The following is a 12,781-nucleotide window of genomic DNA, read 5'->3' as shown; positions in this document are numbered from 1 at the left end:
CTCAAGGTTGTGAAAAATAATTTAGCAAATGTGATTTTTTATGTGTATTTTAACACTTCCATGTATATAACCAGAAAGCAAATCACTGAGCAGAAGCATTGTTTTTAAATACAGTTGTCTGAAAAATATTTGGGAAAATTTTATAGCTTAATTTTTTAACAAGGTGATGGATAGCTTTTCACATGTAAAGTAGTTTTATTTTTAAATCTCTTTTCAATCTCAAAGTCTCCCAAGAATGAAGTGGGCTTTGATTTAGTCCCATTTTACAGAAAAACAAGGCAAAGGGGAACTGCCACCATCCGTTCAGGTTAACAAGGAGTCCACTGGCTGGGTGGCCCTCCCCAAGCTGGCACTCCCTGGCTAGAAGGCTAAAGCAGGACAGGAAACTGGCATCATTTATTTCAGCCCTCAAATTTCCTGGGACACATCGGTGGTAGGAGTACTTAATGAAAAAGAAGTTTCTTAGAAGGGAGGAAACGTTCTCAATTTCAATGGATAATTGAAGAATCAAGTTTTAAAAGGATAGAAGGGGACAAAGAGGAGAAAAGAGGACTATTATTTACCCTTTGTGGGGCAGCAGTTGCGGGGAGGTGGTTAGTGAAGGCAGAATTCACTGCATACTTGAAAAAGTAGATGATTTCTCCTCTTAAGTTCCTGCCCATACAGGTTTAACTAAAGGCTCTAGAAATTAATTTAAAATAACTGCAAACTTCTGATGGGTTGGACTGAATGAGAGAGAATATGGCCAATTTTGCACATAGGTTTTGGAGAGAAGAGGGAGGCTGGAACAGCAGTAAGATGCAGAAAGGCAGAGATGGGAGAAGAAAGGCCTTTCCTCTTAACGATTTCCAGTGACCACCACGTCCACCACTAAGCAAGACGGGAGGGCTCCACTGCTCACCCGCGGACGGACTGGATGCCAGATGCGCTTGGCCGAGGCACAGCACGAGACCAAGGGCACCTGCACTGCTGCAGCCTTCCTGCTAAAATAAGGGGACGCTGGGATCCCACAAACCTTGCCCTTGGATTTCCCCATGCGTGGTGTTCCACAGGGAATCATTAAGAAAATGCCTCCAGCAGGGCTCCAGAATTTGAATATATTAGTGGTATCTGAGTTCAAATGCAGAAGGAACAAAACAAAACAAAAATACTAGTCCAAAAGGCAAGACAGCAATCATGTGTATTTTGTAGCTGCCACGTCTTACTTTTTGATCTTACATTTGAGTTGGCCAGCTGGAGCCCAGTTGACAGCGGGGCCTCTCAGTAGACGTTGTGGCCTTCACTTATCTAGGGAAATAATGAATTGGAATGTCCTATTAATATTAAAGGGTAATGAATTTGCTTTTTGAATAAAAGGTCCATGTTAGCCAAATCAAAGGGGAACAGATCCTTTGGAAAGTGAGGGACCCCAATTACCATGATGCCCACTGCCTTTTGAACGCAGCATATGCTCTCAATTTTTAAAACTCTTTTGCCGTCAGTAAGAAATCTAAATCAGAGTCACTAAAGCGATTTTCTCTCTCTCTCTCCCTTTTTTTCCTCCCTCTCTGCCTCTCCTTTCAACACTGTTGTGAAAGTTCAGTTACTCTCGGTCATGAGTAAAAAGCTTGGGGAATCAGCTACTATGCCAACGCCGGGAACATATCCAGGCCCATGGTGCGAATAATGGAACATGTGCTGTCGAATTCATATTTTTGTCCTTTAGGTTTACATCCACGCCCTTGTATTATGTAAATTTCTGAAAAGCTGTGAATCACAGGGTTAGATCGAGGAGGGTCCCCCCACCTCCACTTGCAACTGGAACCGACCCCATTCAGTCTTTGAATGATTCACAGTCTCGTTTCTTCCTCGCGCTTTTTTCCGCGGACCTAGCTTTCCTTCCCACCCTCCACCCCGCCGGTGTGCAGGGAAACAGAGCCGCCAACCCGGGCCCCGGGAGCCGCGGCGGGGCAGCGTTCGTGACATCAGGCGGCCGGCCCTCTAGGTCACCGCGGGCCGGCGGACGCCGTTCCCCTGTAGTCAGCGTTCACACGGACTCCGGCCGCTTAGCTTCGCGGTGTTTCCAGCACCCTCTTCCTCTGTGAGACTGATGGGAAACTCGGAGGGCAGCAGACCCACTGCTGGCGAAATTCAAAGAATCAACCGAACTTAAAGAGGAGACAGTGGGAAGAGAAAAAGAAAAGTGACTTCCCAAAACAAAGAAGGCAATGATTTAACCTAACATTGTAAAAGTCAGATTCCTTAACGACAGATCAAGCCTCATCTTGGGATCTCCTCGGCGTGGATGTTACAGCTCAACTCTTGAAACAGGGTCAACACCTGTAGGATCTGGTCGGAGAGAGGCCTTAGGGAGGGAGGCGGGGGGAATCGCAGAAGAGCGTCCAGCCCCCCTGAGAAAAAGGGGCCGGCCAGTGGCTGAGCGATTCCTCCCCTTCGGGACTGGGGAGGCCTGCGGGAGGTGGCCGCGGGGGCATTGTGCTCTGGGGACAACCGTCCCATCTCCTCCTCTGAAGGGGGGAAAAAAGGGATTGACAGGGAGAGCTCAGGAACCCGAATAGAAGGACAAATTGGAGGATGGGCCGAGAGGCGAAGGTAGAAGGAAAATGTCTTAAAACAGGAGAATCTAGTTAGAAAACTCTCTCTCATTCCCCAGGACCTTCAGAAGACACCAACTAATTGCAAGGACAAGCGAAACGGCTCTGAAAGGAGGACTCGGGGGGTTGGGGGGTGAGAAGTGGGCACGAAAATACGGTAACGGGAATGGACGTGACAGGTTTGGGGAGAACACAGTGGTGCCCCACCTTCGCCCCCATTTAAAATTGGCTTAAGAAAATGTTTGCTGGGAAACTCAAAATGACAAGCAAAACTAGTAAAAAAGATCTAGTTCCTTCTTGGGCGTGCCACAGCGTCAGGCCTGTTTTCTTTCACCTGACATCTAGATTAAATGACCCTTCAGTTACACTCGGAGTCGTCAAAGCAAGTCTATTAGCGAATGTTCTGTTCAAAAACTTTTCAAACAGAAGTTCTCTGCCATCTGTTACTGGGTCTTTAAACCCGATCCGGCAGCCCCTCCCCCCTCCCGAAACTCTTTGGAGGTTTTGGAGACTCCCCCCATTCTCGCAGCCTAGGGGAGGGAAGGAGAGGGAGCCGCGGCGGGAGCCGCGGGGGTGCGCGGGGAGGGGGAGGAGCGTGATCGAACCCCGAAGGGGCCGCGGAGCCCGCGGGGTCCGGTGGCGGTCCCCGAGGCCCGAGGTCAGAGGGACCGGGTCGGCGACCGCGCGATGCTGGCGGACCCGGCACCCCGGAGGCCTCGCCGGGGCCCGGAGCCCAGCTGGACGCGCACCGCACCGCGCGGCGGGCGGGAAGGGAAGGTCGGGCCAGGCGAGTGGCGCCCCAGGTCCCAGTCCCCTCCAGGCGCCAGGAGCCATCGCCCCCCGGCCCCTCCAAGGCCACCGCACGGAGCCAGGTGTCCCTAGGCCTTGCCAACGTCAGTTTTACTGTTTGGGACTCGGGAGCAAGGGCCAATGAGTAGAGAGCCCGGCCGGGCCGGAGAGAGTGGGTCCGCTTTTCTGTTTCACTTCGGGCTTCTATCACCTCGCTCAGCGCGGGCCAGCGCTTCGGGAGTGAGGAGGGCGCCCCAGCTCCCACGCCGACAGCCGGACGCAGGGTCTCCCTCGGAGGCCACGGCAGGGGGCGCCGAGGCCGCCGCCGTGATGGAGGCCCAGGCGGCCGAGGCAGAGGGTCGGTGCGGGGCGCTGCGACGGCCGGGGTCCGGGAGGAAACTGAATTTATAAACGGCTCTCAGAGATTTCTCGCCCAAAGATTTTGATTTACCTCGATTGCTTCTCCATTTCTCTAAGCTCATTCTTTGCTCTGTGCTATTTGAATGGCCACTGTCGACTTTTATTTCGTGTGGGAGATAAGAAAGTTTGAAAACAACATTAAAACCGCTCTAAATCTCGTGGGTAGTATCAAGGAAAGAGCAGCGCTGTGTTAAATATAGTTTTTATTTTAACCACAAAAGGACTTTGGAAAAACTGTCTGGGGACTGCGGCAGAATGCTAATCGGCCAATTGCATAGCGAGCTATCAGTGTAGGGCACGAGAGCATACTTGGGGCCTCCTCTTCTAATTGTCCACTTCCCGGGTTTCAATAACACCGTTGTAAATTGCAGGTAAAACTTTGCTGGGTTTTGTTGCTTGACGTCTGGGCAGCTCCTCGAATATGTTGGAGACATTGGGTTGCTTGTTTCTAGACTTCTTTTTCCGTCAAGTCCAGCCCTGAGTCGGAGCCTGGCAGTCTGGAGGGAAAACACCTCACAGGCCTGTGGGAACGGGTGAGAAAAAGCCCAGCATTAGTGGAGAGGCAGCCACAAACCCAGGGCAGGTGATCGGAGTCTGTAATGCCTGCCAGCTCATTACCAGCTCTCACCTTTGGGGCTCTTCATTTACTTTCACAAACTGACTGAATATGCAAATGCTGTTTTGAGGAGGATAATTTCACTAGGTTTAAGGGAAATCCTAGTATGAAAGAAATACTAACAACAAAGACCTAGAGATAAACAACAAGCTATATTCCCACCTCTCCCACCCCCAAAGAAAAGAGGGCTCTGCGAGTTAACTGATGCCTCCTATACTCCTAACCTGTGATACTTACTGCCTTTCACGTGCTATATGAAATTAGCAAGAATTCTTTATTTGCTACCAAACTAACTAAAAGCAAAAGCAGTAGCCTTAAGTTCATATTTGAGTTCATTATTTGTGGCCCATGTATTTGTTAATGTCCTGGAAAGTTAGTTCGCACTGTGTATTCAGTAATTAATCAGAGGAACTCAACAAGACTCTTTCCTTGAACCTTGCAGACCCTTCCTATTTGTGTCCGAGTCCATCACCCGCCTCCATCACACACAAGAAATAACAAAAGACCCGTCGGAGATAAAGACTGAGCAAAACTGTAGAAGAATTTAGGAATGTTTTTCCTCCTCTAGAAGGAAGGTACGTTGCCCTTGGTGCTATTTATTAAATAGGAAACAGTGTGGATGAATCTGAATGCCTGAGAAAGGGGGGGTCATCATAATAATAATCTTCTCTCCTTTTTTTTTAGCTCGCCGTAGTTAATAAGAAGCAAAAAGAAAGCTGGTTTGTTGCTTTTGAAAAAGAGGCCAGGGTGGTAGATGGTGTTGGAAAGGCCTGAAAACCTTAAAAGCGTGACCAGGGATGAATTAGTGCACTTGGCAGAAGGCTGAATAATTCCCAGTCCATTTTTTATTTTTAAAATAGTCAACAGTATTTGATGACATTAAAGAGAAGAGAGTAAAAAGTGTGGATTATTTGGCAATTGATGGTTCTGCTATATTGTCTTTTATTGCAGATTGCAATAATCATGACCAGAAACTTCATTTCCTTATGACAGGGATGTAAATCAAAAGCATGTGAAAATTATGCAAGTTCTTGAAAAATATCAAGAACATAGTTTAGGAAGCATTGAGATCAAAATCAGATTCCCCAGGAAAAAAAGAACTTTAAATTACTTTAGCAGAGTAGAACTTCTTTCTTATTTTCTCAGAAAGTCTTAACTCAGAGCTTGTTACCTGGTCTCTTTGTACCAAAGGTTTTTCTGCTTCCCTTAGGACGTCTCATGTAGGATAAACCAAACATTAAAACTCACCTTCCCCAAGGATTTAAAGTAGTAGAGCAAATGAATACTGGCTTTCCAAGGCTGGGAAAGGGAGGGAACTTAATCATCAGCTCTGATGAGAAAAAGGGAGGATTATAGGATTCTCCAAGAAAATCCAAAGGAACGATAACTGAGTTTCTATTTTGCCATTAACAAAACAAACAAGTCTCCTTTGCATTCTTTTAATAAATAATTTTAAAGTGTTGAGCTGTTTTAGAAGCTTCTAAATTTGTCAGATAAGCTCTGCTTTCATTGGTGGTATTTTTGTTGTTGTTATTTTTCAAATGTATTTGGAAAAAACCCAAAGTGCTGGATAGATTTGTTAATAAAATGGAAGACTTTGCTGAATACTTTGTGCATTTTGTTTAAGACAATCCTTACTTAATAGAGATTTTTTAAATTAACATATAGGTTAGGTTTTAAATGGAAAACACTCATCAACAAATGTTGGAATAACAAGACCTGGATTTATAAAGAACCTCCTCAGTCTTTAGGATTAGGAAGCTCAGCACTAGTAAAGGAAGGGTATAATTGCTACTTTGCGATATTTGTGTTACTCAAATGACTATACTTTCAAACAACACTTGTCAAAAAGGCAAATCCCAAAAAGACCAGTGGAAAGCAAACTACTGATATATTAGCCATACAAAACACGTATAGCCCTTAGCCAATAATTTTCCTTTTTAGTTCACTGTCCAACGAAGGAGAAATTTACCGAGGTCAAACCAAGGCTCTTTTGCCGTTAAGGAGGAGGAAGTGGGGGAGGGGAAGAGGAGGGAGGGACACGCGACGAACGTAAAACAAACTGGTGGCATTCAGTCAATAAGGCATGTAACGCTCCGGAAGCGGGTGAGTTGTATATGTCAGCTGGGCGCTGCAAAGCTTTCCAGAGTCGGGCAGTTTCGTGCTTCTTTGCTTTTTCCTTTAAACCTGGCCCTGCCTCGGAGGAGGGCAGCAGGAGGGGGATTCTTCGATGCTGGGAAGCGGCAGGTAGGAAAGGAAACCTGATCCGCCCCAAAAGGCAGCAATTAAAGTCTTAACCGCGACCCATCTGTGGCGGGACCCGCCCCCACTTTCCCCTAGCAAAGCTGTCCGGCGCTCTTTGTCTGAGCAGGGGAGAAGAGGAGACAGGTTCTGCGGCCCCAGCAGCAAACGGAAAGAAAATTTCCAGCCTGGGAGCACCCTGGGCGACTGCGCCTGGGCCTCAAACCGCCCCAAAGTGCCGCTGGGGGTGTGGCGCCTCTTCCCGGACCCGGGCCCCGCGCTCTGCGCTCGCCTCATTCTGCACTTCTCTACCGCTGCATCTGTCCTCCAAGCCCGACGCCACCTCGAGACCTGAAACCGGGCACTTGCAGGCTTGGTTGCTAAGGCCGGTCGCAACCGGACCTTTCCCCCACCTGGCCCTTTGGCTGCCTTCAACTTCCAGGCGGACTCGCGTCTCCTCCCCCATTTCCCCAGCAATTGGGTTTCCTCGCCACCCATCCAGCTGCTCTGCTTCGCGGTTGGGCATCGGGCGCGCTCCCAGCCCAGACTCTCTCGGTTTCTACTACTCTTGGCCCGCCGGGCGGGGGCGGGGCAGACCCCCCCAAGCAAAGCCGGAGAGAGTGGTCCCTGGCCTGTGCTGGGCAATGGGTTAGGGAAGAGGGACTGTTTTGAGGTCGATTTCCTCCGTTTGGGGTCCAGCTTTGCATTTGGTGTTTAATTTGGCCAGCGGCTCAACAATCCCGGGGTTTCTAGTCCGCTTGCATCCAGCCTCCCACTGCCGACCGTTTCCACCGCTCCTGCTGGAAGAGGACGCCCACACCCGCTTGGCCCGATGTCTGGCGCCCGTCACCACCCGTTCTACAAGCACCCACTCGGGGTAACTCACCAGGTAGATGGCACCCTGGGCTGCTGCGGGCGGCCACTCACAGGGGCGGGCAGGCCGTAAGGCCCGGCGCTGTCTCCCGGCTACCGCGTCCTCCCGGTGTAGCGGCTAGGGCACGCCCGGCACCAGCACACCTGGCCCCAGGGCTAAGCTCCGCACGATTGCAGGCTTGCCAAGGGGAGCGACGAGGACGGTGCGCGCTGTTGCTCCCGGCGCGCTCCGGGCGGCGCCCGCCGAAGCTATGAGAACCCGCGCTGCCGGAGTCGCTGCCACCGGAGCCTTCCGGGAACATTCCTTACTCTCTACAGCTCCTCCCCGGGAGTTTTGGCCCAGGCACCAGACCCGGAGGGCGCCTTGATGGGGGGGGGAGGGCGTTGCGGGTCCTAGTCTCCGCGCGCTCTCTGGGAGGCGAAAGCGCGGCTGAGGCCGCGACAGGCATGCAGGCAGCTCGCGGTGCTCGTCGCCCCCGAGCGCACACACACTCCTCGCTGCTTCGAGGAGGCGCGCGGACACCAGCAGTCGGGAGGTTGGGGGAGGGAATCAATAGGTTGCTTCCCTTCTCTGTCCAACATTCAGGATTTTAAATGCTCCGAGAGAGCTCTAGCTGAGCGCAAGTACTGAAAGACTGACTCTCTTTCCGGGCTCTCAATGGAAACGCCAGAAAGCGCGCCTGTGTGTTTGGTGGGTGTGGGGGGAGGGTGTCTAGTCCTAGCCGAGGTTTCTTTTGGTGTGACACCCGCTTAGTCCTTGCAATTCCTCCTCAACTTTGTGGATGGAGCGTGTCTTTCCCAAGCTTAGGTCACGGCATCGCGCTTACAAAACCACAAGCACAAAACAAGCCTCCCAAGGCTTTTAATTCTCAGGGGCTTTGGGGGGAGGCCAGTTACCTGCTGGCGTCTTCCAAATGGTCCAGACTCGGTTCGGGCCACGGAGACTTCGGGATTCCAGGAGCCCTCAGCCCCAGGCCCTAGAGGAAGAAAGAGGACTGCGGAGGAGGCAGCGGGGCTCCGACCCGGGCCCACCTCGGGCCCGGCGGAACCATGCCGGGAAGGCTCGGATTTCTCTTGCCGGAGGCTTTCTGGCCGCGGCTTTCTAGAGCCTGGCGTTTGATAAATATAGCCTGGTGTTTGCCCCTGAATTCGAGTCTGTTTCCTTATTTAGCCCTTGTACAATGATTTTAGATGATGTCATTTAGAGCTAAACGAGAAAATTGATCTCAGATTTGCTTGGCCTCTAAAGCCCGGTTAAGCAGATTGAGAGTTAAAAAGACAGGAAAAAGCAAAGGGGCGGGGTGGGGGGGGCGACGCGGAGGGTAGCGAAGTGTCCGCCGGCGAGTGTGTGCGCGGAGGCGATGGTCCGCCGCGCCTCGGAGCGCGCCCCCGCCTCTTCTGGGCGGGGGAACCTCGCTCACCAATGAAAAGTAGTCACTGACTGCAGAGGGAAAAAAAAAAGTTTTCCTGTTGAGTGTTGGAAGCGAATTGAGCAATTATCTAGTTTACCTTCTCCTCTTGGAAGTTAACGATTGGCGAGATCTTGGCTGCGTTATTGACACAACACTTTCTATTGATAGAAATAAGTAGTGATTGTCCCCGAGTCATTGGTGCGCCAAGAACTCTGCGATGGGCTGGCAGGAGTCCATTGGGCTGGGCAGGCAGGTTCGGCTGGTGATGCTGGGGAGGAGGAGGCGGCTGCTGGTGGTGATGGTGCCCGTCCCCCTCTCCGCAGGTCTGTGACAAGCAGGGAACAAGGCAACGACGGCGCAGCCCGGCCCCGGCTGAGGGACGCTGGAGACTCAGACATGGACAGTAGCTGCCACAACGCGACTGCCAAAATGTTAGCGACCGCTCCGGCCCGGGGCAACGTGATGAACACCTCCAAACCCTTGGCTTTCTCCATCGAAAGAATCATGGCACGCACCCCCGAGCCCAAAGCCCTGCCCGTCCCCCACTTCCTGCAGGGAGCCGTGCCCAAGGGGGACCCCAAGCACCCTCTGCATCTTAACTCGTCGATCCCCTGCATGATCCCGTTCGTGCCCGTGGCGTACGACACGAGCCCTAAGGCGGGAATGACGGGCTCGGAGCCGCGGAAGGCGAGTCTGGAGGCTCCGGCTGCACCTGCAGAAGCGCCCGCGGCGCCCGCGTTCAGCTGCAGCGACCTGCTCAACTGCGCGCTGAGTCTCAAGGGCGACCTGGCCCGCGACGCGCTCCCGCTGCAGCAGTACAAGCTGGTAAGGCCGCGGGTGGTCAACCATTCTTCCTTCCACGCCATGGGAGCCCTGTGCTACCTGAATCGAGGTGACGGCCCGTGCCACCCGGCGGCCGGCGTTAACATCCACCCGGTGGCCTCCTACTTCCTCAGTTCCCCTTTGCACCCGCAGCCAAAAACGTATTTAGCCGAAAGGAATAAACTGGTGGTCCCGGCGGTGGAGAAGTACCCCTCGGGAGTAGCTTTCAAAGACTTGTCCCAGGCTCAGCTGCAGCATTACATGAAAGAAAGCGCCCAGCTCCTGTCGGAAAAAATAGCGTTCAAAACCTCTGACTTCAGCCGAGGCTCTCCTCATACCAAGCCCAAAGTTTTCACTTGCGAAGTGTGTGGAAAGGCAAGTACTGTGTAAGGGGTGGGGGCTGGCCTTCCTCCCTTCCTCCCTCCCTTCTTTCTTTCCACATTTAATTTTATTTTGTAATTATTTGTATACACTTGTTATAACGTTATCACCTCCCTCCCCTCCCTCTGCCTGGTTTGATCTCCAAGTGCTTGTTGAGCTAACCTGTTGTACTTGTGTTTAAGGTCTTTAACGCGCACTATAACTTAACCCGTCACATGCCGGTGCACACAGGAGCCAGACCCTTCGTTTGCAAAGTTTGTGGAAAGGGCTTCCGGCAAGCCAGCACCCTGTGCAGGCACAAGATCATTCACACCCAGGTGTGTTCGGCTGTCTCAGTTTCACCTGGTTTATTTCCGAACGGTTTTTTTTTTTTTAATGGCCGATAAACTCTTACTCTTTAGCGTAAGGTTTGTTTAAAATGTGCCGGCTGTAAGAGGGAGAAATGCCAGGTATTGTTTGCCTTTGTTTTGCTTAAAAGCATGAGGGAGAGCATTACAGTGTTTTTGAGTTTTTCAGACTCCACTGAAGAGCAAAATACCTTAACTTCTCTGCTTTTTCTCCTTTCCGCTTAGGAAAAACCTCATAAATGTAACCAGTGTGGCAAAGCATTTAATAGAAGTTCTACTTTAAACACGCATACCCGAATACACGCAGGCTACAAACCATTTGTGTGTGAATTCTGTGGCAAAGGATTTCATCAAAAAGGTATCGAACCCAGGAGGCGTTGTCTTTCGCAGTAGTCTTACCGAAAGCCCTCAACTTTGGGGGGTATTTCAGAAAACGATTTGTTAAGTGCAGCTAGTTACCAGCACGTGTGTTGCCATTCCAACGTCCTACCCTCAAGTGTGATGAGTACTAGAGAAAGGCATGGCTCATATACAGAGGGGGCATTTCTTTTTAACCGCTTAAAATAAATTTGGGGAGCGAAGTGCAGGCGGGCAGCATAGAACTGCACCGGCCCTCCGAGCTGTGGCCCCTCTTCTCTTGACTCGTTGTCCTTCAATCGTCTGCTCCTCCCGTTCCAAGCTTTCTTTTCAGATCCACGTCCCTGTCATTTGTCTGTTTCAGGGAATTACAAAAACCACAAGCTGACCCACAGCGGGGAGAAGCAGTTCAAGTGCAATATCTGCAACAAGGCTTTCCACCAGATTTACAACCTCACATTCCACATGCACACCCACAATGACAAGAAGCCCTTCACCTGCCCCACGTGCGGCAAGGGCTTCTGCAGGAACTTTGACCTCAAGAAGCACGTCCGCAAGCTGCACGACAGCGGCCTGGGGCTGCCCCGCACCTCTGCTGGGGAGCCGGGAGCAGACCCGTCTCCCCCTCTACAGCAGCCGCTGCCTGCGCCGCTGCCGCCGCTGCCGCCCACTGGGCCCCTGCAGCCTGGGCTCCCCCCGGGTCACCAGTGATCAAGGCCGAAGTCCCTTCCCAGCCCCAGCCGGGGTCCACACTACTGAGACAGCGGCGGAATAGAGCTGGACCTCTCTACCCAAGCTCACCTGTAGAACCCAGGGCATGTTGGGCCTTACACATTAGCGCCAACCAGAAGCCTCTGAATTCCCCGGCCTTTCGCCTCTTGCATGCACCTGCTAAATGGTTTTGTGTATTATATTCTATATAGGCACTAACAATTATGAGAAAATTTGGGGGTTTGTTTTCTGATTTTTTTTTAATTTGCAAAGAATTTTCATCTCGGGTGGAGAGATCGTGTTTGTTTTGTTTTGTTTTTTAAAAACAAATTTCTGCTGTATTTATTGAGATCTGTATTATCCTACCCGGGAATGCTGCACCATTTTAATTTTATTATTGTATATATTTCCATTGTGTTGATCCTGTGGTCTCAAGATGCCTGCCGATTGTTTATTACCATCTCCTCTTTCCCTGAGGTTAAAAAAAAAAACCCAATTCTGTGTGTATGTTATATATACACGCATAGATGTGTGTGCCTGTAAAGGCACAGTCCACATTCATCACACACACACATACAAACACATACACGTTAGATAAGGATGGTTCATTATGGATGAATTTGAATTTTGGTTTTGATTCTTGCACGTGAAAACTGATTCATTGACGGTTGGAAATAAATCCTTGGAACATGCTTATTTAATCAACAACCTTCAGGGCTCTGGTCATATTATTCAGCTAGGGATCACTGATTCTGAGCCCCTCAGCCTTCTTTCTTCCTTTTTAATAAGTTCAACCCTGGGTTAGTATCCCCCAATGTTTCATCTGGAAAATTCACCAAGAGCAAACAATAGTCTCTCCAAATAGTTACAACTTTGGTAAAGTAATGAAATTCGCTAAGTTCAGAGACAGAAGATGTGGAGCTTTCTAACAGAAGCACGTCTTTGTCCTGGACCATCTGATATATTTGTAGTGCAAAGTTAAGTGAAAACAACATATCTATAGGAGCTGTGTGTAATATACGTCCCCACACACGCGTTACAATGATATCATGTAGACGGGGATCTATTGTTTGCATCCTGAAGGCACATACTGACTTGTACATAGCTGGCAAAGGGAGCCTGCATGTTTTTATGTGTGTGTATATGTTTATAGACGAATATACTTCCATTCAAGGAGGAAAAATGGATGAAAACCAAACTGTGGCGGGTGCCAGGTCC

At 50.5% G+C, this 12,781-nt stretch overlaps 1 protein-coding gene across 2 annotated transcripts; it reads left to right on the top strand.

Annotated features, from left to right (window-relative positions):
- Positions 1-7,460: 7,460 nt before the first annotated feature.
- On the top strand, positions 7,461-11,563 carry FEZF1 (FEZ family zinc finger 1; the record flags this gene model as incomplete). 2 transcript variants are annotated; one of them, XM_079710983.1, is made up of 5 exons in its annotated part: positions 7,461-7,537; positions 9,269-10,142; positions 10,331-10,465; positions 10,721-10,853; positions 11,217-11,563. In XM_079710983.1, the coding sequence occupies 4 exons, from the start codon at positions 9,342-9,344 to the stop codon at positions 11,561-11,563; spliced, it is 1,416 nt and encodes a 471-aa protein (XP_079567109.1). The 2 variants fall into 2 exon arrangements, with proteins under 2 accessions (XP_079567109.1, XP_079567108.1); XM_079710982.1 differs by lacking the exon at positions 7,461-7,537 and having other exon boundaries at positions 9,342-9,770; positions 9,921-10,142.
- Positions 11,564-12,781: the final 1,218 nt, after the last annotated feature.

The sequence above is a fragment of the Hyperoodon ampullatus genome (assembly GCF_949752795.1).
Source record: "Hyperoodon ampullatus genome assembly, chromosome: 9".
In the NCBI taxonomy this organism is placed as follows: Eukaryota; Metazoa; Chordata; class Mammalia; order Artiodactyla; family Ziphiidae; genus Hyperoodon; species Hyperoodon ampullatus.
Note: the sequence above shows the minus strand (reverse complement) of the source record. Positions and strands in the feature narration are given on the sequence as shown.